We start from the raw sequence: 24,762 nt of genomic DNA, 5'->3' as shown, positions 1-24,762 counted from the left end.
CTTATCTGTTTAACGGTTCTTATATAGACGCGTACGATTGTTGTCTCATTAAATGACCGAAGTTAAAATTTATCAAAGCAAGCAAGCGATTTCGCTGATGAAATTGCATAATTTGTTATTAAGTACCTGTGACTGCATAACAGTGTAGGACTAGACCAATCAGGACTGCGAGAGGGATGGACCATGTCTGAAAATATAACAGCGTGAGCAACCTGCCGCGGTGTAGTGAAGGACAACCGGGGAAGAGCACGCGTACATCGTTACTTGATCAAACCACACGGTAAGGCTCGCTCACGTTTTTCCTTCCCCAGACAGAGAAAATAAGCAATACAAATTATTTAAATGCCGTGGCCGTAGCGTGAGAGTAGTGGTTTTTGTAATAATTGGAGCCCATGATAGGTTTAATTCTTACCAGCTATAGTGTAAACAAATCATATGGTTAGTAAACAAACGGTAACGGCTTTGCACAAAAATAAAATAAATGTAAATTTACTTTAACTGAAGTGTGTAAAATCACACCTGGTTGTTCGGTTGTGTATGGTAAGCCGCCGCCAACACCGCCCTCCCCCCTGCACACACACCTGAACCTAAATAAATTACGTATATTTAATATAACAATTATTAGGCTAATCGCATTATATTTTTGCAAAGATGATTGCGTTAAGTTGATGTTGTCTCGTGGATACGCATATTTTGCAACTGGCCACTTGCTTCATCAGTATAGCCTACGTTAAACGTGTCCTAAACGCTGTCAATAACGTTTAAACACGCAAAAACGGCGCTACGTTTTTGCGTTTATAGCCAATCATAGAAAATTACTATTTCAGTGAAATTTTATGATATTATGCATTCGCGGATACAGACTAACAAATGGCTGCCGATGTCTTACCAGTATATCGGTTTAGTTTCCTTACTGTCGAAGCAATTCATAACCCTATAAATAAGACTTCTCTTTTTATGTTGTTTGTGGAGTGATGATGAATAGCCACACCGTATCTCTGCAACACTTGTAAGGGTTAAGCGGCATTTGGAATCAGGGAGGCAAAGGATTGTGAGGTCACAGCTGCTGTGGGCAGCATGAGCCTCGCTGACATCTGGGTGCATGCATGTCCGAGGTGCAGATGCCCTCCTCCAGAAAATCCTGTTTCATGTTTCTGTAACTGAGCTGTGCAGGGGGACAAAAGGGATCCCCTGGGCTGACACTGTGGGCTGAGGATACTCAACACCTTCTCACGTTTAACTGTGAAATGGCCAAGTTTGTCCTGCTGCTCTGCCTATGTGTCATTGAGATGCAAACGCACAGGAATGAACCCAGAGTTAAGGAGAGAGAGAGATTGTGTGTGCATGCATGCCAAAAAAGAAGGTTGTGGAGAGTGAGAGGCGATTCTGAAGCAGGCCGTCAGTAAGATATTAAGGAAAGAAAAGGGTGATGCGTGGAAGGTGTGGTAGTGTGGTGATGGAAATGCAGGACTTGAGCTGGTGACTCTACAGCAGACATGCCGAGAGTTTCCTAAGACTGTTCACTTCCCATAAGCATATACACTGATTCTCAGATTTACTGATGTCATATGTGGCAGACTTGCCTTCTAATTCACAGACACACACACAGACACACACACAGACAGACATTATGACCAATGGAAAATTTCAACATAATTTACTTGTTTTCACTTGCTAATGTATTTACTTCTAGTTTTAGCATTTGGAAGACACTCATCCAACTTGTATATGATGGTATGATGTGTGTGTATATATATATTAGTATGACAGTGTGTTTGCTCCCTGAGAAGCTTAGACCAAGATGCCTTGCTCTAGTTGTTCTTGTAAAGATTTGTTTCTAAGAATTGCCAAAGCCATTGGCATTAATTATTTGGAAGATGTTTCTAACATTGGAAGTCTAGTTGTGTCTATTTTGTGACCCTCAGGTGCCTGGAGGAAAATTCTGGACAGCACAGAAGATACATAATATATGGTCAGAAGTGCTCTGGTTTATTGTGGAGTGATATGAGTAATTTACAGGCAGCATGTGTGTGACGATGGGTAGTACAGAGGTCTCAAGCAGACAGCAACTGAAAGCATTGTATTGCTGCAATCTATTAGTATATTTTTGGAATATATCCAATATATCCATTCAGAAACTGGACAGAATTGGTAGACAGTATTTATGGTAAATATAGTCAACTCAGCAGTGGAAAAGTACAGTAGTACCTAAAAGTGCACACATGGGTTTCTGCTGGCGAGAGAGGAATTGTAAGAACATTAAAGATTTTATTCTTATAGTTGGTTGTCTTTGGCAGTTGATGACAGCTTGAAAACAGTGTAGACATGTTTGCAGTGTCAAACAGGAAGAGGTATGTAGGGTATAGTGTGCAGATTGCTGAGCTTTGCACTGTGTTTAGTAGATATGTATATGACAGTATACTTTGATATGTATATAGTGCAGCATACTTTGATTGCAATGTGCTTTGCACCATGTCTGGGTGTGTTGTGGGTCCTGGTGGCCAGATGGGTTTGTAGTGGGCCTTCAGTAGCCAGTACACATAAACAAACACACACACTGCCCACTTCCATGCTGGACGAGAGTTGTGGGAGCAAGCTTCTCTCATTCACATGTGACTCAATGGCTCCTTTATTTGTGGGGCTGTTAGCAAGAATTAATAACCTCTTCACCTCTTGGCTTTGAGCTGCCATGTCTTCCAGGATTCCTCAAGAGACTCAAATGACAGCTGACTAGATTTTTAAAGATTTCAGAGGGTGCTGTGAATAACTTGCATGATTCCATTCTTTACCTCATACAGCTACTTTTGGTTTTAATAGATGCAGCCTGGCAAGATGCTCCTGTGCTTGAGCCCAGAGAAGAGTACTCTCAGAGGAAAAACATCTGGCCATGGTCTGTTAAATCCAGTTGCCTCAGCTGGGCTTGGATCCAGCATACACTCAGCACTGGCAGAGCTGGAATTTTGTATTTGGCTGATGTTAATATCCAGAGTGACTTGCCTGCATTTGTTATCATGGCAACATTTGTGCTGCCCAGGAATCAAACCCAAGACCTTGCTGGTATTAATACCTTGCTATACCTGCTGTACCAGGTGAGCTGCAGGCATGACCCCCAGACTCCTCACAGAGGAAAATGCAGCGAGCAGGTCATGAAGCGTCTTTAAAAAAAAAAAAAGGGAAAGGGTCTCTGCTCGGATGGTCTCCACACAGAGCTTGGTGGCTCGAATAAGCACAGTGCCCTGGGGATGGGTTTAAATTGTTAACCATCTGCCTTAATGGCCTCTGCAACCGTAAATGGGTCAAAAGCAGAAACCTGTTCAGAGTCATTCCTTCAGGTCTTCTTCATCAGGGAGCAGTGGTGGAAGGTTGCGTGGAACACGCCTCTCCTACGTACTTCCCTACACTCTCCTGACTGCTGACCCCCCACCCCCCACCCCCCACTCCCCCACCTCCCCCGCCGCCGCCCGCCACCAAGCCTGACATTTAAGGTGGAGTACATTTTGAAACTGGGCAAAGGGTGCCCTCTCGCGCTCTGCTTCACTGGTTAAGGCTGATAGCAGTCCACTTGTAAAAAGAAAACTGTTAAATATTGTACAAGCTGTAATGAAGAACAGAATTTGGAGATGGAGGGAGAAATGGGAAGATAATGACCTGGCTAAGGTAATTGTTCTTAATGGATATATATTCTTTTTATCTGTCTTTCTCCCTAACCCACACACGCACGCACGCACTGAAAGGCCACTTTTTTAGAGACACCCATCTAGTAGCATGTTGGACATCCTTTGGACTTCAGAACCGCAGCAGTTTTTCATGGTGTAGTTTCCACTAGGTGTTAATCGTTATGCAGGAATCTTGGCCCATGCAGACAGGATGGCTTCTTGCAGTTGCCACAAATTAGATGGTGGTAGAACAGCCCATTCTACCTCATCTCAGAGATGCTCTATAAGATCTGGGGAGTGTGAAGGCCAGGAAAGCAAGCAAAACTTGCTCTCATGTTCCTGAAACCAATCCAAGTCTATATGACCCTTGTGGCATGGTATATTATGCTGAAAGTATCCTTCTGCCATTGTGTAAACAGCTGCTATGGATGGATAAACTTGTTCAGCCACAATGCTTAGGTGAGCCATACTGTCCAAATTTCCACCCATAGTTACCCGATGAGTTAGGGTGTGCCAAAAAAAACATTCCCAACACCATTACTCCATCTCCACCAGCCTGAACTGTTGACACCTGAGAGGAAGAGCTTATCGATTCATGCTGCTTGTGCAAAATGATGCTCCCATCAACATGGTGCTGCATAGAAGTCTGGATTCATCTGACCAGACAATGTTTTTCCACTGCTCATTGACAAATGATTGTGCTCTTTTGCCCACTGGAGTCTTTCCAGTCTGTTTTCCTTAGACAGCAATGGCACTCAAATGGTTGTCTGCTGTTATAGCCCATCTGTGCTAAGGAACAAGATGTGTGTTCAGACATGTTAGTTGGAGCGTCAGAGTTGCATCTGGCTGCACTTTGCTTATTGTGCACCACTTGTACGTCAGAATGATTCTTGACGTTCTTCTCTAGCCCCTTTCATCAACAAGTTGTTTACGTCCACCAGATCCCCTTTCACTGGATGTTTTCCCTCAATCACCCAATTCTTAGTATACACTTGACACTGTTGCAAAAGAAAACCCCACAAGGTTGGCAGTTTTAGAAATACCGGTCCTGGCTAATCTAGCCCATATGACCATGCCTGTTCAAAGTCGCTTAGGTCACTCAATTTTCCCATTATAATGTGTATTCACACTGAAACTGATTCACAGAAAATGTTCTCACCTGATTTTATGCTGTAATCCATGTGTCTAATTTTCATACAGGGAAGCTCCAATTGTGAAAGAGCAGTTGTTTCTAATAAAGTGGCCTTTCAGTGTATATGTGGTGAAATTATCATAACAACTACAGGAAATACAGTTCAGCCAAAATTGAGACTAGCACAACTTTTGGTTTTCACAAAGTTTGCTGCTTCAGTGATTGATGGTGGCAATTTGCATTAACTCTAGATTGTAAAGATGAATTGCAATTAATTGGAAAGTCATTCATTGCCATGAAGAAAATTAACTTAATCACAAAAATTGACATCATTTCCGTGATCTTCTCATTAGCTCAAGAGAAAGTGTTAACGAGGACAAGGCAGCTGATGTCATGCTGATTAGAAGAGCAGACTGGTTGCTTTAAAAGGGTGGTGGTGCAGAAGTTTTCTTCTGTTAACCATGGTTACCTCCAAGGAAACACGTGCAGTCATCAGTGCATTGTGTCAAAAGGGCTTTACTGGCAAGGGCATTGCTGCTTGTAAGAGCATCTAAATCAACCATTTATCGACTCATCAAAATTTCAAGGAGAGAGGTTCAGTTGCGGTGAAGAAGGCTTCAGCGCACCCAAGAAAGTCAAGCAAGTGCCAGGACCATCTCGTAAAGAGGATGAAGCTATAGGATCGGGTCACCACCAGTGCAGAGCTCGCTCAGGAATGGCAGATGGCAGGTGTGAGTCTGCATGCACAGTGAGGCGAAGGCTTTTGGAGGATAGTTTGGTGTCAACAAGGGAAGCAAAGAAGCCACTTCTCTTGGGGGGGGGGGGGGGAATAAAAAATTAAGGACAGACTGACATTCTGCAGGAAGTATAGGGATTGGACCGCAGAGGACTGGGGTCAAGTTATTTTCTCTGATGAAGTGTGTGGTTGTTTCTCATCCAAGAGAGTGGGTTTGCTCAATTTTGCCTAAGAACACTGCCATGAATAAGGAATCCTCCAAGAGCAAATTCTCCCAATAATCCAGGAGCAATTTGGCGATGAACAATGCTTTTTCAAGCATGACAGAGCACCATCTCACAAGGAAAAAGTGATAATCAAGTGGCTCGGTGAACAAAACATTGACATTTTGGATCAATGGCCAGGAAACTCCCCACAATCCTCAAAAAAAGGGGGGGGATAAACAAAAATACGGAAACTGTGATCAACGCCAAGCACTGATTAGGCAAGAATGGGTTGCCATCAGTCAAGAATTTGCCTAGAAGCTGATATGCAGCATGCCAAAGCTAATTGCAGAAGTCTTTAAAAAGAAGGGTCAAACTGTAAATATTAAGTGTTTGCTTAAACTGAACGTCTTTGTCAATAAAAAGTTAAATGTATGAACTGCTTATAATTTTACTTTATCTGACAAAAGGATCTAAAAAACAGTAAACTCTGAAAATTTGTCAGTCTCAAAACTTTTGGCCATGACTGTAAATCTGAGTTTCTGTAAATATTCACATATGCTCCACTAGGGATTTGGCATCTTTTCTGTTGCACTGACATTTAGACTGAGCATTCACAAGGGCTATATAAGGTATCTGTGCAATTATATTGCTAGTATCCTCCATAAAACAGCATGCATAATAGTTCATCTTTGTTTAGTCTGTAACTCCCTCTCCCTTAGTACTTAGCTATGATGTGATTGTTACCCGTTCCTGACAACCCCCCTTCCTCAATTCCCCAGCACCACTACCACCCTGTGCCAGCCACCTCTTCTCTCTTTCCACATCCGATGAAATGCTAGCACAAACATTAACAATGTAACGGCCCGAGTGCAGTTTACAGATGCAGACACCGGCACTCGCGTATAACACAAACTGTGAACGCACATACGGCAAACAAGTGCACCCTGACCACGAACAGGATCAATGACGGACGATGATGCACACACTAAAAGGGGTTTAAATACATACAAACATGACGAAACTAAACCGATGCAGGTGTGTGCTGAACATAGGCGGGGCTACAAACAAGACAGTCAACAAGGAACTCCCACTGCATGCAGTGGACCACACCATGTGACCAGTGGAAGGGGAGTATTCTGTGACAGCACCCCTCCCAAGGGGTGCGGCTCCCATCCCCAGGACAGTAAACCCCAGGCCGCCATGCGCACACACACACACACACACACACACACACACACACACACAGCACAACACATAACATGACAAAGCCTAGTGCCCACCCACCACAAGGTGGGGTAGGAGCCACCAACAAGGGAGGCTTCTCAGTTCATGAGGGGGAAAGGCAGAGTCCGTGCCTCTTACTGGGCAGTCCAGTATGCTCCGCACAACAATGTGTCGATGCGCTTGTACACACACAAAAGGTGCTTCAATGCAGCACCCGCTGGAAGCACAGGTGCTGGAGGTGTGTCCTTGGCCCCCACTGGACACACTGAGGGGCACATCCACCCTGGCTCTGAACGTGCTACTCCTCATTACGGTCCTTCTTTTGCCAGCCGTCCAAGGAGAGCCCCAGAGGCAGTCCACCTCCTGGGCTTTGGGCGGACCCTTCCAGTACTTTTGGTCTTTCCACGGAAGTGGAAGAATATCCTCGCTAGCCCAGGGACCTAGCCGACTCAACCAACTGCCTTCACCGCGGTCCCCGTGGAGCCCATCGGCTCACCAAGGTACTGCCTTGGTAGCGCTTGCCCCCCCCCGAGAAATTCCAGAAGTTCATCAATTGTTTAAGATGAACAACATTCCATATCTTCACAAAGTAAAGTGATTGACATGACCCCACAGATAGAAATCCAAAGTGCTTAAATATGGAGAACATGGTAGCTACTCGATTAGACCCCTATGACCAATCCACTTTTGGGGAAACTGCACATTAAGATTTCTGACAACAATGTGTCTATAATGAGGTGGGGCATCATCTTGTTGGATGAATTCAGGAAATGTTCCCTCCTCTGACAGCAATAAAGGAAACATGTCTTCATCTAACAACCTTGCTTAATGGTCTGCACTTAATATTCCGTCAATGAAGAAATGTTCCACAATTTGGGTACCCCATACACCACACCATGCCATCACTTTAGATGTTAGATGGATCATTCCAGTGAGAGTTTGTAAGTTTGTGTCTGACCCATGTCAGTGATTCTGTTTATTGACTTCACCATTCATGAAGAAATTTGCTTCATCAATGAACAGCACCTGATTGGGAAAATGAGGGATTATCTGAAGTTGCTGTGTCACGCATTCTGCAAATTTTATCCAACAATCTGAGTTGGGTGCCATTTATTGGTAGACCAAATCGGCTGAATTGAAGCATAGTTAACTGCATTCCAGAGACAGATGATGAGTGCTATGGTGTGGGCTCTTGCTGAATGAGGCCAGAACAGCAGTTGCTACATCAGTAGCAATTTTTGGTCATGTATCTTTCGGTATATTGGTGACAGAACCTGTTTCTGGGCATATGGAAATAATTTTGGCAAATAATTGGTAATGGCAGGACTGTTGGGCATTTGTTGAAATCTTCTGTGATGCTGTGTGCTTCGTTCACCAGAAATGAGGATGATCGCTACATGTTCTGCTTGGGATAATGCCGTCCTTCAAATCGGTTTTAACATGAGAATGAATGCAATTGCATTGATATGAAGCACACCACTGTTTTTCTGGTGACATTCTCTTCCAGTTTGATGTGTCCCAGACTTAACAAGTTGAATCCAAGATTTTGCCATTCAAGATGTGCACCATGTTGGTCACATAGCCTAACACTTTTCCCCCTTCCTCCATAGCTTGTGTCTAAAATTGGATCACAGTTTGCCAAAATGTTTTCAGTATATTGGTGTTTACTTGCTCCCATCTACTTTAGTGAACTCCCCCTCTTGCTTTCTCAGATCTTGGAATAACCTTCTTGCTGTCCCCCACAGCAGACATTTCACCTTGAGTGACAGGTCCTTCAGTGCTATAGCCACCAAACTCTGGAACTCAATCTCTCCACAACTGCTCTTCTTTTCTACTTTCAGCTCTGATTGAAAGACTTTTCTTTTTCATGAACATTTCCTTTCCTCCTTTTCTCCATGGTTTCTCTCCTTTTCTGAATAAAGATAGGTCGGGGGTCTAGGCATACAGACACAAGCACAAACAGGCTGAGTGATTGAGCCTGACTCCCTACCCTCCATAAGAGCCCTCTATAAAATTATTATGGATGAAGTGGGGGTTGAAGACCACCCTTGTCGCGGGCCGTTTAAAATCGGTTTCCTCCCTCAGGAGCATGGCGCACTCCGCCTTGCCTTTTAAGTCAGCCTGCACCCCCAGTTTAAATCTGATGGAGGAAGAGCAAAGGAAAGAGGCAGACTGGTCTGAGGAGGCAAGGAATGGAGGAAGGCTGCGAGATGGTGGGAGAGATGGTGGGAGAGACTTGTCTTGCAGCCATCTTCGGATGATGGTGCTGACCGACCCGAGGAAAATGCAGGTTCTTATGGTTCATTTCCAGCACAGGGGCTAGGCATTAGCCAAGTCATCACAATGGTTAATGAGGTTTCTATTGCTGCCTTTGGTATGTTTCTTTTCCAGTGCTGACCTGTATGGAAGAGATGGTGTCTGAAATGTGGTCCACTGCAAGTGAAAAGCCAGAGGCCAAAAGCTGGCAAACTTTTGGGGTGTGGTGGGTAAAATCACCTTACCACCCACCACCTTCAAGGATAAGCTCTCATGTTCTTTTAAGAAGTAGCATGTCAAATCTCTATGATATGACAATCTTTTAACGTCGCAAATCTGGCCTAAAATCCATCCCATTGACTGGAAGCAATGTGCTGCAACTTGATCGAGAGTTCAAATTTCAATGCTGCCGTCCAGTATTGGACAGTTATCAGTGGCAAATATAATGTATTTATTTATGCAATATTTTGGGCCATTTTCCAAGAATTCTTAAAACATACAAGAGATGAAATTTAAAAGAGGAGATTCTTTAGTAAAAATGGAGTCAGACATGGAAGAATTCCACAATTACCACAACCTATGGTCACCTATTTTGCACCTTTTGCACTGCCATGTTTTCACTTTCCAAAGTGGCAAGTAAAAAAATAATTTGGATGGAGCAAAAAAAGTTCATTTTAGACCCTGGTTGAAGCATGGTAATACATTTACAGGATGAGAATATCACCACCATCATAGGATAAAAGCCATGTAATATGTTGAGCTTTATACAGCCCCTGGGCTGAAGGGGCAGGCTGCTTCATAGTGATGGATTAGCTCTGCCTTGCCAAGATCACAAGAGTGCTGGGGATAGAGAGGTTAAGAGCTGAGGTTTCGGCCCAGAACCTCTCCCATCAACACAGCCATATATTCCCGTTGGGAATTTTCAGAGTCCTCATCACCTCTCCTTCAGCACTGCGCTGATGAATGCCCTACAGACAGCCTTGCCCGCCCTTCCGCATCCATCTCCCTCTCTATATCTTTATCTGCTTTTCTGTCCATCTCTCCCACTGTCTCTGACCTTTCTCTGTCTGCCACTTTCTGTCTCTCTCTCTCTCTACCTCTGCCTCCACTCTTCTGTCCCCAAATGACACTATAACTTCCCATATACAATCACCAGTGTTTCCACTGTCATCCTTCCATTCTTCATCGTCCATTATCTACGTAACTAGGGCTGCCCAATATGGACAAAATATTATAATACAGTTATACTGCTGAATCAACCTTTTCTCATTCCCGATTCGTCATATGTTGACGCTTGGGCAGAACCCTTGGCATTGGTCTGTTGTGAACCATGGCCATCTGACCCCCCCACCCCCCTTCCATCTGAAAAAAAAACTACCATCTTAGTTTACTTTATCCCCTCCTGAAGTACTGCGGAAGTTGCTCATTATGATTCCAGCTCTTAAACAAAAATTAAGGTGCTGGTCCAACTTTAGTAATGTTACAATCAACAATCTTGGATAAGGTTAGAGTTATAGAGAATCTGCAAGTTTCTTAAGTATAATGAAAATCCTCCTTACAAATAACCCCATCACACAAACTGTATGTGCACTTCAGTGGTATATGGAGACAATGGGTTATGATGCAAAGCACATGTCACTCCTTTCAACCAATAGAATTTCAAATATGTCTTCACATAATGACAGCTCACACACAGCCAAGCAGTTATTAGTGACAGATCCATGGACAGTTAATGGCTCCTCCCACCACAAATAAGCAATATTGTTAATAAATATGATATTAGATTGGCACAGCAGCCTACTGAATGTTATGTTTGTTTGAGAAAACCATCATTATGTATAATTTCCAACTTTTCATTAAAAGTAAATTTATAAAACAGCATGGATAATAAATTCACAATGATGTCCTCCTCACTGGTGTTAGCGTTACTCACTCATCATAAACCATCAAGCTAGCTGATTAGTTTCTTTCTCTAGCTTGTGATTTGTGTCCACCACAGCTAGCAGAACTTGTAATAAATTAGAGATAACAAAAGCCACCCATATAGAGGAAAGATATGATTGGTCAATTTTACTGTCATTTGAAATTGGTCTCTCTTTGAATTACTATTGGCTGGCCCTCTGTACATTTATAGCTGGACCACCAATCACCAGCATTCTTTCCAGCAACTGCAGAGGCAGCATAATTCTGTCAGGGTGACCAAGGGGCTTCTTTCATTTAAACCTTCAAATTCCAACACAATCTGAATAGGCAGGTTTGAAGAGTTTATTTGCTTAGAATTGCATTTGTTTAGATGTTTGTTGTTAAATTATGAACAGATAAAATAAAATTACAATTGATTAGTTTTAAAATATTATTTTTAAAATATCTTAGGTCCTCTTTGTGGGACTAGAAGCCCATGACAATTCTCCACTAGCATCAGAAAAGGCTGTCTCTGATTCATCTTTTTTGGGCTTATCACATTACAGAGGACAGCCAAATTTATATATATGTGTGTGTGTGTATATATATATATATATATATATATATATATATATATATATATATATATATATATATATATATATATATATAATTCCTGCTCACACTACTCATATAATGTATTGGGTTGAGTGGTGTAAGCAGTACCCCCCCCCCCCCCCCCCCCCCCCATTTGAAATGAAACCAGTGTCACTGCTGGAAAAAATGCATAGAATGGCAAAGAGAAATGATGAAATGCACATTCACATCCTCTACGGAGGAATTCCTTGCGCTGTTTTGCCCTGTTGAGGCACTTTACCAGCTCTCATTTATAACAATTTTCATCTGATAGAAAAATCACCCTACATACACAAACTCCACAAGTCCATCAGCACATTGTTCTATTTCAGATGGCATTATCTCAGATGTTGCAAAATATACATCATAAAAGCTGTTTCGTCAGGCTGTGACCATATCCTTATGACTTTTATTTGTCAGTAGGTGTGAATATCAGTGTGAATGTCGAGTGAAGAAGGACTAAATGTATCATTTTTCTAATTTGAACCGGACCAAGGGAAACAAACTACAAATATAAATGCAATCTAAAGCCTATATAGTTCTAATTTGCGACATGAACAGATCGGCATTTCTTGTTCGGCATATTTGGAATAAAGTCAAGTGGGTGTGTTTGGACAATTATTTTAAAAGTCTGGCGTGGTTATTTGTCTTGTTTGTAACCATGTCTTCCTTGTTAGCACACACCTGCACATGGTTTAGTGTTTGCCTATATGTATTTAAACCCCTGCTGGTGTGTGCAGTGTTGTCGGTTATTGATCATGTTTATGTTCCATTTGTCCTTGTTCACATTGTCAAAGTTGCGCGTATTCACATCCATGTTCACCATTTACGTTATATGTGAGTGCCGTTGTCTTTTTCGTTTATTAATAAATGTTTGTCTACGTCAGCGGAGTCTGTGCGTCCTGCTCCTCGCCCTCTGACACTCAGGCTATTACAGAGAGAAATGGGGATTTCACTTTGCGAGTCCGAGGGTCTGACACAGCCCCACCAGCAGCTCCACCAAAAATGTTTATCCCCAACACGCTAATTCATCAAGATATAATTTGTTGATGCTACACCGCATGACAGAAAGAGCCAGAAAAGAGATGAGGAGAAAGACGAAACTGTAATTCATTTTCCTGAGTGCTTGAATTTCTTTAAAACATTTTATTAATTTAAATACCTTTCATTATATTTCATTCATGGATCTACCTCAAGTGTAAATATATATTTGCACAATACGTTTTTTTTGGGTTTTTTTCACATCTGTATTTTATAGGTTACTTTATGATTATTATTATGGTTTATTACTTTTAAGGGGTATATATAAAAGTAATAATATTAAAAATAAATGAATAAATAACTATAATCAATTTTATTACTTCATATCATGGTATCATTATCATCTGGATAGTTGAAAATACTGTGATACTAATTTTAGCTTATATCATCCACCACTACTGAATAGTGCATTTGTCATATTTCTCAAAATGCCTGCAGAACACCTCTGAGATAGCAAACAGCCCACAATAGGAAAAAAAAGTAAAATCATTTGTTCATTGCAGGCAGTACCATCCCGATTTGTAAGTATTTTGAGTCCTTTTTTGTTTCTGATCTTCCTCTGAGTGCTCTCTCTCTCTTCCTCCCTGACAATCCCCACTTCCTTCTTCTTCCCTGTGGCTGGGTGTGTGCTCCGTCATGGAGTGTGGGCTCCAGTTGAGAGTGATGGCTAGGAACCCGCTGCTCTATCTAGGGCATCCCATCTGGCTGCTTCTGGCTTGGCAACACTTAAAATATTTGTACTCCTCCCTCATTAAAACTGAAAAATGATTCAGTTTCTCCCTTGTTTATACACACAAGCCACCCAAGTGTTTTCATGTACCAGAGAGAGATTTTAATGCAGTCTGTCAGATTGTTTGTTTGTTTGTTTGTTTTTTATTTTACTTTTGAGTAGGAATGCACAATATATCATTTGTTAACTGCTATTACAGTGTTGGCATTTGCAACACTGATGTATGCAAATGTTGCCAAAAAAATCACTCTTTTTGTTATCCAGTCTGCCATTCTAGTGGAGTATTCTGTGGTTTTTATGAATGAATAAGGGTATTTGCATGGTCCGACCAACAATTTGGGTAAAAAAAAATGCTGATTGGCCAGTATGTGCTAACGTATTCCTTATCACAATAGCAATAGCAACACTCTAATATTCTGTTAGAAAGCCTTTAGTTTTGATTACGGCATGCATTCGCTGTGGCATCATTTCCACAAGATTCTGCAATTTCACAACATTTATTGTCCAGAGTTGCATTAATTTTTCCCCAAGATCTTGTATTGATGATGGAAGATTTGGACCACTGTGCAAAGTCTTCTCCAGCACATCCCAAAGATTCTCAATGGGGTTCAGGTCTGGATTCTGTGGTGGACAATCCATGTGTGGAAATTATGTCTCATTTCTCCCTGAACCACTCTTTCACAATTTGAGCCCGATGCATTCTGGCATTGTCATGTTGGAATATGCCTGTGCCATCAGGGAAGAAAAAATTCCATTGATGGAATAACCTGGTCGTTCAGTATATTCAGGTAGTCAGCTGACTTCACTCTTGGGGCACATAACGATGCTGAACCTAGACCTGACCTGAACTGCAGCAACCCCAGATCATAGCACTGCCCACCGTACACTGCTTGTACGGTAGGCACTAGGCATGATGGGTACATCACTTCAGCCACCTCTCTTCTTACACTGATGCTCCCATCACTCTGGAACAGCGTAGATTTGGATTCATCAGACCACATGACCTTCTTCCATTGCTCCAGAGTCCAATCTTTATGCTCCCTAGCAAATTGAAGCCATTTTTGCAGGTTAGCCTCACAGACAAGTGGTTTTCTTAAGGCTACACAGCTGTTTAGTCCCAATCCCTTGAGTTCCCTTTACATTGTGCATGTGGAAATGCTCTTACTTTCACTATTAAACATATCCCTCAGTTCTACTGTTGTTTCTCTATTAATTGTTTTCACCACACGTTTAAGTGATCGCAGATCACGATCATTCAAGATTTTTTTTCCGACCGCATTCCTTCCTTGAAGATGATGTTTCCCCGCTGTCCTTCCACTTTTATATAATGCGTTGGACAGTTCTTAATCCGATTTTAGTAGTTTCAGCAATCTCTTTAGATAATAATATGACCCTTCTGAAACAGATTAACATCTTTTCCAAGACCACAGGATGTGTCTTTCGACATGGTTGTTTAACAAATGAGAAGCTACTCTCTGCATCAGTTAGGGTTAAATAACTTGTTGCCAGCTGAAACATAATCACCCTTGCAATAATTATCCAATGGGAGACTCTTACCTATTTGCTTAGTTAAATCCAGGTGGTGACTTTTTTTTTGGCCAGGCAGTGTATTAAGAAACTTACAATACTCTCACAGTATTTTTAGAATTGAACTTTAGAATTGATTTGTTATATATTGAATGCACATTGGTGAAAGCTTGACATGATCACTTGCTGTATTACTCACACCCCCCATTCACCCCAGTAGGGAACACGACAAATCCCACCCCCGCCCACACCCCCAGCTGACTGATGGTACTGTCCATTGGGCATGTGAAGTGAACCAGAATTAGGGTTTAATGTCACTGAAGCCTGCTCTTGTCTGAGACACAGTTGTAGGGCTTGGGCCGCTGAGCCTTTGTCCCCAGACCCCAGCTCAGTGAGCGAAAGGTCACTCGGACCTGCCGCTTTCATGCGCGCCTCCTCCTGCCCTGCCCACCTCTTTTCACCTGCCCCTCTCACCTCTTTTCTCCTGTGATCACAGACGGGTGTCGGGTTTCACCCAGGGGGCAGCGCCTTCAGGGACGAGCGCCCGTTCCCGTGGATATCCGTGTAACAGCACGTGACGAGCCCATAGCAGCTAACTGCTTCTGGAATGAGCACCTCACGCCAAGAAGGGTCAAGAAAGTTCCAGAGCTTAACACAGGTGGATGTTTGAGATGCAACTAAAGACATTTTCCTCATTTTACCCATGGTTTAGGTCTACTGCATTGCGGTACCTTTTGTGAAGTTACACTTAAATAGTGGATCGTAGCAGAAAATTGGGAATGATGTCCTAGTTTAAAAGGAAGGATTAAAAGCCAGCAACAAAGTGTAAAAAAAAAAAAAAACATTTACTCCTTCTAGCGCATCGGTGAGTTCAGGGACCTTTACAGACTGTTTCAATATTGAGCTTCGACTTGAGGAAAAATTCAAACTAAACTAAAATAAAAAGGTTCCAGCATTCTGCACTGACAGGCTCTTTCCAGTGCAGTGCATCTATTTATCAATATGACAATGTGTGTACTGGGAACTGAACCCATGACCAAGGTGCTGCCAGCCCCTTGCTTTAGGTCTCATGATGTATAGGAGTCACACAGAATTTTAAAATAATATCAAAATAATGCTTGGTGTTTTGTTTATGTCAGACTTCTAATGACAGGCATGGAACTGCATCTAGTTTATGTTCAATGCTCTGGTTATTGTGTCAGGTAGGACTTGCTGAAGTAGTGTAGTAGTGATCAACTGCAGAGGAAGCAATAACTCATCACTGGCCACAACACTATTGAGTGTGAAGCAGTAATATTGTCTCCAGCATACTTGTCAGGTCTCATGTTGGCAGTATTTTTGAAGAAAGATTGTCGTTTTGTTCTGTGCTCTGTTCAAGACTGTGGGAAGCTTTTTTAGAAAATGTAAAACACACACAAGGGTTTGGTTTTGTTTGCTTTCAAGGAAACACTGGAAGGGTCAGTAAGCAGCAGCGCGAGGCTTTTTACCTTCGTAGTGTGCTGAGACTGGGCTTGCCATGCAGAGAAGCAGGAGGGAGATGCCAGCTCTCTTGGCTCACTATGAGATCGACCTGTTTTTGTGTTCAGAGGTGGAGCATCGTTGCAGCCAACAATGATACTTAATGCTCACTAGCAAAAGGGGAAAATGGATCTGCCTTTCCCCCAAGGTGTTCAAACAAAAACACTTAAAGAACAAACATTCTGGCACATACAATACGAAAACAAGGCATGCATGTACCATCACAGCACGCACGTACACTCTCTCTCACACACACACACACAGCCAACCATATCCGTCATCACACCACACACACACACACACACACACACACACACACACACACACACAGCCCACTCATCACTCTGCTTCTGTCGTTGCCTGGCAACATTGTTTTCCGCACAAACAGGGAAAACATAGTGTGTGTGTGGATTAGGGGAACTGGTGTGTGGATCAGGGGAACTGGTGCATGCGTGTAGAGTGATGATGGACATGGGCAGCAGAGATTGTGTGCAATAATGGTGGATACTTCATGGGAGTATGCGTGTGGGGATAAGTGATCTTGTGATGGCTGCATGAACATGTATGGCTCAGCAGTCCATAGGAGATACTTGTATGCTAAACCTAATTCCTGTGTGTGTGTGTGTGTGTGTGTGTGTGTGTGTGTGTGTGTGTGTGTGTGTGTGTGTGTGTGTGCAGCGGTGGAGAAAAGTGTGTTCAATTATTCATGGCACATAATGCACTGAGACTGAAAATATAGTGTAATGTAATATACTATATTATGTTATTTAATTTACCTTTATAAGACAGTATCCATCTTTCTGCCTTTCATTTCTGTCTCTCTTTCAGCCCCTCCCCTTCTATCAATATATCTCTCATTCTGTCTCTAGCTGTTTCTCATTTACCATGTTGATGGTCGGACTCATATCGCTGCTGTTGCTACGGGTGTGTGGTTGTCGGGTGGCGGATGCCCCCGATGATGTGACGGCTGAGTTCTCGGTCAGGTTGTACCACCAGCTCCAGATGGTGGGTGGAGAGGAGGACAACATCATCTTCTCCCCACTAAGCGTGGCTGTGGCGCTGGGCATGGTGGAGCTCGGGGCCAGGGGCTCTTCGCTGGAGCAAATCAGGCAGGCAGTGGGCTACAGCCACTTCCGAGAAGGTACAGACTGGCCAGCCTGGTCATGGGTCTCCACATACACCAGCAATGCTAATGCACGAGCTACCATTGCCTCAGACAGTGTGTTTATCATGTATGTTTGTCCCAAATTATTGCCAAAGTACAAGGCAGGCAGCATTACAAAGCAGTTATACAATATATAAACAAATTAAAGTGCTATATATTGAGTCATGCAATAATTGAAGCTTGGGAAAGACTTTCTTCTTATCTTCCTGTGTACATGCCCATCCTTTCTCTTTTTACCGCCTTTTCCTTTGGCTGCAGTTTTGCGTGCTCTCGTCTGTAGATTAAGTGAAGGCGTGCTCTTCAATCACAACCCCAATCTTAGTCAAGGATTCTCGAACTCAAGAATCCCAAGTGCCTGTGACTTGTGGCGGTGCTGGAGCAACACTGACGGGTGGGGGTCTGTCCGCAGACGAGGAGTTCTCCGCTCTGAGGAACCTCACGCAGGCCCTGGCGGCAGATGAGGCGCAGTACGTGGTGCGTCTGGCGAATTCGCTCTTCCTGCAGACAGGCGTGAGCTTCAGCCCGGACTTCCTGCGCCTCATGAAACACTACTTCCACGCCGAGGCAGAGACGGTGGACTTCAGTGAGGCAGCGGCCGCGGCCGAGCACATCAACACCTGGGTGCAGAACCACACCGAGAGTGAGTCACACACATCTGCAGCCAGCACACTGAGAGCTGCCATCCGTCCAAAGCTTACATCCGGAGCTTACATCCGGACAGGGCCTACGTGCAGACACGCATCTTCTCACCTTCTATAATGAGCAAGTTATTTTCTCAATCTTCCTATTGACATTTCCTATTTTTATTCAGTAGTAACAGAGTCAGGGAGATTACCATAATCTGAAGGAAGTACAAAACTAAACCAGGTCTGCTGAGTCAAGCTAAGCAGTTTAGAGCATTTGGTGATGTATGTGTCAGCTCCTCGCTGCACTCAGTAGCTTCTCCACACTGTCTTCACCATGAAAGAATACTCTGGCTGGTGCTCCTGCACACGGAAGGGCAAATGCAGGAGTTTAGCCTGAGGAAGATTTGACGGTAGCTGAGGTGATGATCCCTTTATTCCTGTACTGAGAAAGAGGGGGCCAAGAGAGCAAGAGGAAAGAGGACCAAGAGCTGGAAACTCTTCCCATTCTGTGCAGTTTCTCTTTGCCGCTGCAGGTAAGATCCATGACCTGGTGTCTCCAGACGACTTCAGCAGCATGACGAGGATCACCCTGGTCAATGCCGTCTACTTCAGGGGCAGCTGGAAGAACCAATTCCGGCCTGAGAACACCAGGACATTCTCCTTCAGCAAGGACGATGGCAGCGAGGTACAGACGCTAATGATGTACCAGCAAGGAGACTTCTACTATGGTGAGGAACAAAAGGGTCTGGGTGGGGGGCAGGGGGATTACTATGTAGGGGTAGATGCCACTGTGTGTGAGGGAACACTGCCGGTGTGCCAACATAATTCTACAGTTTACCCTTCCCAGCTACTGCTAAAGGTAGAATAATACTAACATCATAATGTGACTTTTAAATGCCTTTAAATTACAGCAGATGTCCTGATCGGTCTCAAACCAACACAATAATGGTTCTTCCTGTGAACCTCCTATAAGTTCCTAATGTAGACAAGCTGGCAAAAGATCCCGCAGCTGCTCTGTAGAACATAAATCTCTGTTACAGATCATAAGAACGTGAAGGCTCGGTAAGCCTTGGGGAGGCTGTTGAATTTTCCGGCTGTTATTTGTCTGATAGGGTGCCATTTGATACAGGATATAAAAAGAGGTGGAGTGGTGGAGAAGAGAGGCTGGCAAAGCACGTTTGCGTGCGTCTGGTCCACGTGCATGCGTCTGCTCCCTGCACGGATCTGCCCCCGGTCTGATGCTGGAGGAGCAAAGCTTCACCGTGCATGAGCCACCCTCTGCTCCTCCCCTGCTGAAGACACTGCATGTGATGAGGAGAGTGAGAGGGAGAAAGAGGAGTGGAGAAGGAGAGGGGGGAAAGGAAAGAGGAAAAAAAAGAGGGATTAGGAAATCAGGAGCAAGACACTAGGCAAATTAACAGAAATGTACTTAGATATATGATGTACAAGATCTATTCATAAACTAGCCATTTTTAGATCTTCTGTTGAACTAAGGAGAACCTTTTAGGTTTCTACTTTAGATGCTTCTGCAGTGAGTGGTGTGTAGAGGAGTGCAGTTCTCAGATGCAGAGTATGCCGTGTGGCTTTGGAGAGCTGGATGTTGTGATATGAAGAAGCTTGTATGTGTTGTATGTGGGAGGGGCAGGATGGAGGACTCTATGTGGCAGTATCTGATATCCTCTGGAACATGCTGTCTGCCTACTGATACGGGCCAGATTGCATGCTGCACTAGGTACACCACGTTATGAAACAGGAGAATCAAACCTAGATCCTGCAGGAACACAACTCTGCAGAGTGAGTTTGCTGTTCTAAACACCTGCAAATCACCTCCATAGGGACCAGGTAATAAGGTTATGAGGTTAAGGTTGTGTTATTGTCACACTTGGGAGAAAATTGTATTGGACCGTAGAGATCTTACTTGCTAAGCTTGCTTCATTTTCCACAGTTACAACAATTACAGCAGAAAAAATATACAAGACAGTGGCACTACATTTAACTTGCATAGAAAAAACTAAAACTCATATTATCTGCGTGTATAGCCACCAGTCCACCTATCCATCAGATGCTGTTTTTTTTAACCAGAGAAAAACACTAAACTGTGCAATGCTGTGCTCCATGTGACTGAAAACCAACAGCCAAATCACATTGTAAAACCCCCACCCTGTTCCCTGCACCCAGGTGAGTTCAGCGATGGCACCACGGAGGCGGGTGGGGTATACCAGGTACTGGAGATGCCCTATGAGGGTGAGGACCTGAGCATGACAATCGTGCTGCCCAGGCAAGAGGTCCCTCTGGCCACACTGGAGCCCATCATCAAAGCCCAGCTGCTGGAAGACTGGGCCAACAACGTCAAGAAGCAGAAAGTCGAGGTCTACCTGCCGAGGTTAGAGACACCACCACATCAGTGTTGAGTCCATGTCTTCTCACTCTGGAGTGCATCACCTCATGTCTGGATTGGCTAGGTTATGGAGTAAGGCTTGGTTGTTTTGTGTGAGTGCCTTCAATGGACGTGCTGCGCCTGGAGTTTTGTGCATGACTTTTGTTGGATGTTTTCTCTAATTGGGTCTGGTTCTAAGGTTTAAAGTGGAGCAGAGGATCGACCTGAGAGACAATCTGCAGCAACTGGGCATCAAGAACATCTTCACTAAAGATGCAGACCTGTCGGCCATGATGGCTGAGACAGCAGGTATGAAGCACGGCTCAGCCAGACTTACGAGTGAGGTGTTAGCCTCTCAGAAGGTGCGCACACACACACACACACACACACACACACACCCACACAGGACCTGATCATGCTTCTGCGTGACAGCAGTGATTTTTTTATTTTTTTTTCCTGCTCATATTTTTACCTATATTTATTTTTTCATGTTGTGCCTCTCAATTGCTGTTTCAGCTGTGGAGAGAAAATCTGCTGGCAGAAGGTTGCACTGGGGAGGCAGAGATAGCGATGGATGTGTGAAGTGTTGTGGTGGGGGTGATAGTTTCTGAGAGAGCTGAGCTTCAGGCCATAACTGCAGATTTTCTGTGGTTTGAAATGCGGAGCTCTGTGTCTCAGAACTCCAGTGCCAAATCTGTCCGCCAAGACTCACGAAGACCCCCCCGCCATAGTTTAAAAATAGACAGGAACGCTTGTGAATTAATTCAGTGTATTATATGAACATTGAGGTGTTCAGTGTGAATACCATGGGTTTGTTAGTGCAGACATTAGTCCTCTGTTATAAAATGCATCTTTGAACCCTATACTCACCAACCAGGGTATTAGAAACACCTCTCTTGTACTCACACTCACTGGCTGGTTCATTAGGTACCTATCTTAGGTGGATTTATAAGTGTACAATTACTGGATTGTAGCCCATCTGTTGCCGTGAGAGTGGTTGATTCACTGTGAATCAGCCACTCTCAACCCCATTCATCACCATTTGGTTTCTGACCACAGGACCCATGCTGATCGCTTGTCATTTGTAGGCCAGGCTATTCTCAACATGACATTAATACTTTTATGGTAATGACATGGTTTGGTTGTGGAGTTGATATAGGCTTATCAGGCACAGCAGTGTTGCTGGGGATTTTACACAGATTGGTGTCGCAGCTGAATTAAGAGTGGCCCACCACCAAAAAAGACCCGGCCACCAACAGTACTGTGGTCCACTGCCCAAAAGGCTAAAAAGTGGATTGCACCAACTGGAAATGGTAACATATAAACTGTACACCTACAGAGTATACCTACAGGATAGGTGTTTCTATGAAAGTATCTGTTAGGCCCTCTTAAAACCATATCCATGCAAAACGATTATGCAATACAACCACAAGAGACAAAAAAAATCATTGTTAGTGGTGCAAACAAACGGGTTAATGAATTTGTCAGTATGACCTGTAGCAGTTCTGACCTCTGCTCTGTTCCGCAGAGGGGAAGGAGTTGTTCATAGGGAAAGCTGTGCAGAAGGCTTACCTGGAAGTGACTGAGGAGGGGGCAGAGGGTGCGGCAGGGTCAGGTGAGTTCCTCCGCCTACATCTCTCCGGCGCTGTTGCGTTCCTCCCTGCAAGTACACTGCACTCAGGAAGGTGAGCTTGCTTCTGTCGGACATGCTTCTGTTCACTACCTTTTTATTTCCTCTTTCATATTTGCATGATGCCTCCTCTCCTTTTAAGCTCCCTCTTCCTCTTGTTCATCTTGTTCATCCTCCCCATCGCTTCCTTTCTCTCTCTCTCTCTCTCTCTCTCTCTCTCTCTCTCTCTCTCTCTCTCTCTCTCTCTCTCTCTCTCTCTGTCTTGTACCTTTCCATCTCCAAGCAGTGATTTTTTTTATTTCCCCCCCACCATACCGCAAACCTCTGCAACAGATTACATGGAAAGCCAAACATTCACAAAAGCTAATAGCACCATCTCTTGTTCAGTCTGTGCCACTGTACTGTGCAGTATGCAGTCGCAGTCTTCTTTGTGGAGTGAGCGGCAGACTCATGCTCAGTGAGGGTGCTGATTCTCTCCCCTGCAGGTATGATTGCTTTGACCAGGACTCTGGTGCTGTACCCACAGGTCATGGCTGACCACCCGTTCTTCTTTGTCATCAGAAATAGGAAGACAGGTATGCTTCACCTGCAGTTACTCTGGGCACTAGCATCTGTAATGCCACTTTCCTGTTTTACCACCTACCCGGCAGGTTGCAGTTTTAGCTTGTGTTTAACTGTGCGTGTACTACACATTCCTACACATAGGCATATGAAATGCTTCTTAGGGAATGTGTCTGCTGTTTGGAAGGCTAAGGTTGGAAATGTGTTTGCAGGATCCATTCTCTTTATGGGCAGAGTCATGAACCCTGAAGTCGTCGAACCCTTCGATCACGACTTTGACTCTGTGTAAACATTTGACTTGAAATCCGGGGACACAGCTGCACTCTGAGACACATGGCCTAAAGAGTGCAACGTCACAACAACAAATAACCATTGTTCCCCCTCATGGTTTTGTACAAAGAGGACCCTGAATACTCAGAATATATTATATATAATATTTGATTGTGTTTTTATACTCTCAATTTTAACCCCACAAAGAAAATTTGTAAATATATCTATGAAATTCTTGACTTCCATGGCCAGTGCTGATAAAAGAGATAGATAAGTTTATGTTCATGGGCTAATTTGCATTGTTTATTTTTCACAAACCTTAGAGCATGCAGACATCCTGCAGTCTTTGTTACTGTACATTTTGCTATTGTATTACAAAAAGAAAAGTAGATATTTATTGCAAAACAGTGTGCAATTTTCTCTCTTTTTTGTGGGGGGGGGGCACGTGTGTGTAATATATTCTTTTCATAGAAACTTGGTAATTCATTTTCTTTTTATTTCAATGTGGCTGAAGTACTGCTGAAAATACAGATATGCCTTATAAATAGATTTTGATTTAATGAACAGGTAGGAAGCAGGGTTACCATGGCAACTCTGCATGCAGACTGACTGGCAGAGACTGTCTGGTGTACAGGGGTGACAAAGAACACCAATTGTATTATCAATTTCAAAAATAAACATGAATGTAGACAAGGTGTCTTTTCATTTGTCATCTGTGATGAAAGGAACATTGTTGTGCCCATCTTAATTTATATATCACGCATGAGCATACCTCCTAATTATTGAGTTAAGGTGGGTCTTGCAGTGTCACATACACTGCTAACAGGTATTAAATCAAGATCATAGTCACGTAATCTCCATAGACATTCAATGCAGTAGAAGGGATTGTACTGAAGAACTGTGATTTGAAATGTGGTTCTGTCATAGGATGCCACCGAACTACACAGTACCAACAATAAAGTCTTGTGTAGGTAAAGTTTGGTAATTGTCTGTTTTTTATGTTACCTCATACAGATATTTTAGATAATTATGGGTTCTTCAGTTTTGGGTCAACAGTTTAGGGAAAGCTCATTCTTGTTCCAGCATGACTTTGCCCCTGTGCACAAAGCGAATCCCGTAAAGACATTGATGAGTTTGGTGCAGAGGAACCAAATAGAGCCCAGACCTCAACCCCACTGAACACCTTTGGGATGAACTGGAATGTTAATTATGAGTCAGCTCTGACTGACCTTACAAATGCTGAATAGGCAATAATTCCCAATGAAACACTCCCAACATCTAACAAATAGCCTTCCCAGGAAAGTAAAGACTGTTATTGCTGAAAAGGGGGGTAGTGTTGCTGTCTGACAAGCTCATACTGTTCAAGCTCAACCACATACTGTTGGCCATTCAGTCTATGAACACATGTACAGCAGATTATGCATGCCATTTTATATCCTTGGCGGTGCCTGCAAATTTACCCATATAATTCACAAAATTAATGAACCATATGTATAATACCTGATAAAAATCAGCAATGCCAAACAGGTGAAGCCTAGTTATGCACCACTGGTCTGCTGTGCAGAGTCA

The 24,762-nt window shown here is 43.4% G+C and overlaps 1 protein-coding gene across 4 annotated transcripts; it reads left to right on the top strand.

Annotated features, from left to right (window-relative positions):
* The first annotated feature begins 175 nt into the window (after positions 1 to 175).
* On the top strand, positions 176 to 23,888 carry serpini1 (serpin peptidase inhibitor, clade I (neuroserpin), member 1). Of its 4 annotated transcripts, none has more exons than XM_027026814.2 (10): positions 176 to 280; positions 15,543 to 15,704; positions 17,434 to 17,705; positions 18,139 to 18,369; positions 18,889 to 19,083; positions 20,534 to 20,738; positions 20,932 to 21,041; positions 22,261 to 22,347; positions 22,848 to 22,937; positions 23,136 to 23,888. In XM_027026814.2, exons 3-10 carry the CDS (start codon positions 17,450 to 17,452, stop codon positions 23,210 to 23,212), a joined length of 1,251 nt encoding a protein of 416 aa, XP_026882615.2. In that variant the 5' UTR covers positions 176 to 280; positions 15,543 to 15,704; positions 17,434 to 17,449; the 3' UTR covers positions 23,213 to 23,888. The 4 variants fall into 4 exon arrangements, with proteins under 4 accessions (XP_026882615.2, XP_026882612.2, XP_026882614.2 ...); XM_027026811.2 differs by having other exon boundaries at positions 17,393 to 17,705; XM_027026813.2 differs by lacking the exon at positions 15,543 to 15,704 and having other exon boundaries at positions 184 to 280.
* The last annotated feature ends 874 nt before the right edge of the window (positions 23,889 to 24,762 follow it).

Source organism: Electrophorus electricus, chromosome 4, assembly GCF_013358815.1.
Source record: "Electrophorus electricus isolate fEleEle1 chromosome 4, fEleEle1.pri, whole genome shotgun sequence".
Taxonomy (NCBI): domain Eukaryota; kingdom Metazoa; phylum Chordata; class Actinopteri; order Gymnotiformes; family Gymnotidae; genus Electrophorus; species Electrophorus electricus.
This window is presented reverse-complemented; position numbering and strand designations above follow the sequence as displayed.

Bases quoted from the DNA above. Each gene is read 5' to 3' on its own strand.
- serpini1 (XM_027026811.2), top strand. From the start codon at position 15,654: ATGAGCACCTCACGCCAAGAAGGGTCAAGAAAGTTCCAGAGCTTAACA. The intron at 17,706-18,138 runs GTACAGACTGGC...GTCTGTCCGCAG, and splicing joins CTACAGCCACTTCCGAGAAG to ACGAGGAGTTCTCCGCTCTG. The intron at 18,370-18,888 runs GTGAGTCACACA...TTGCCGCTGCAG, and splicing joins GGTGCAGAACCACACCGAGA to GTAAGATCCATGACCTGGTG.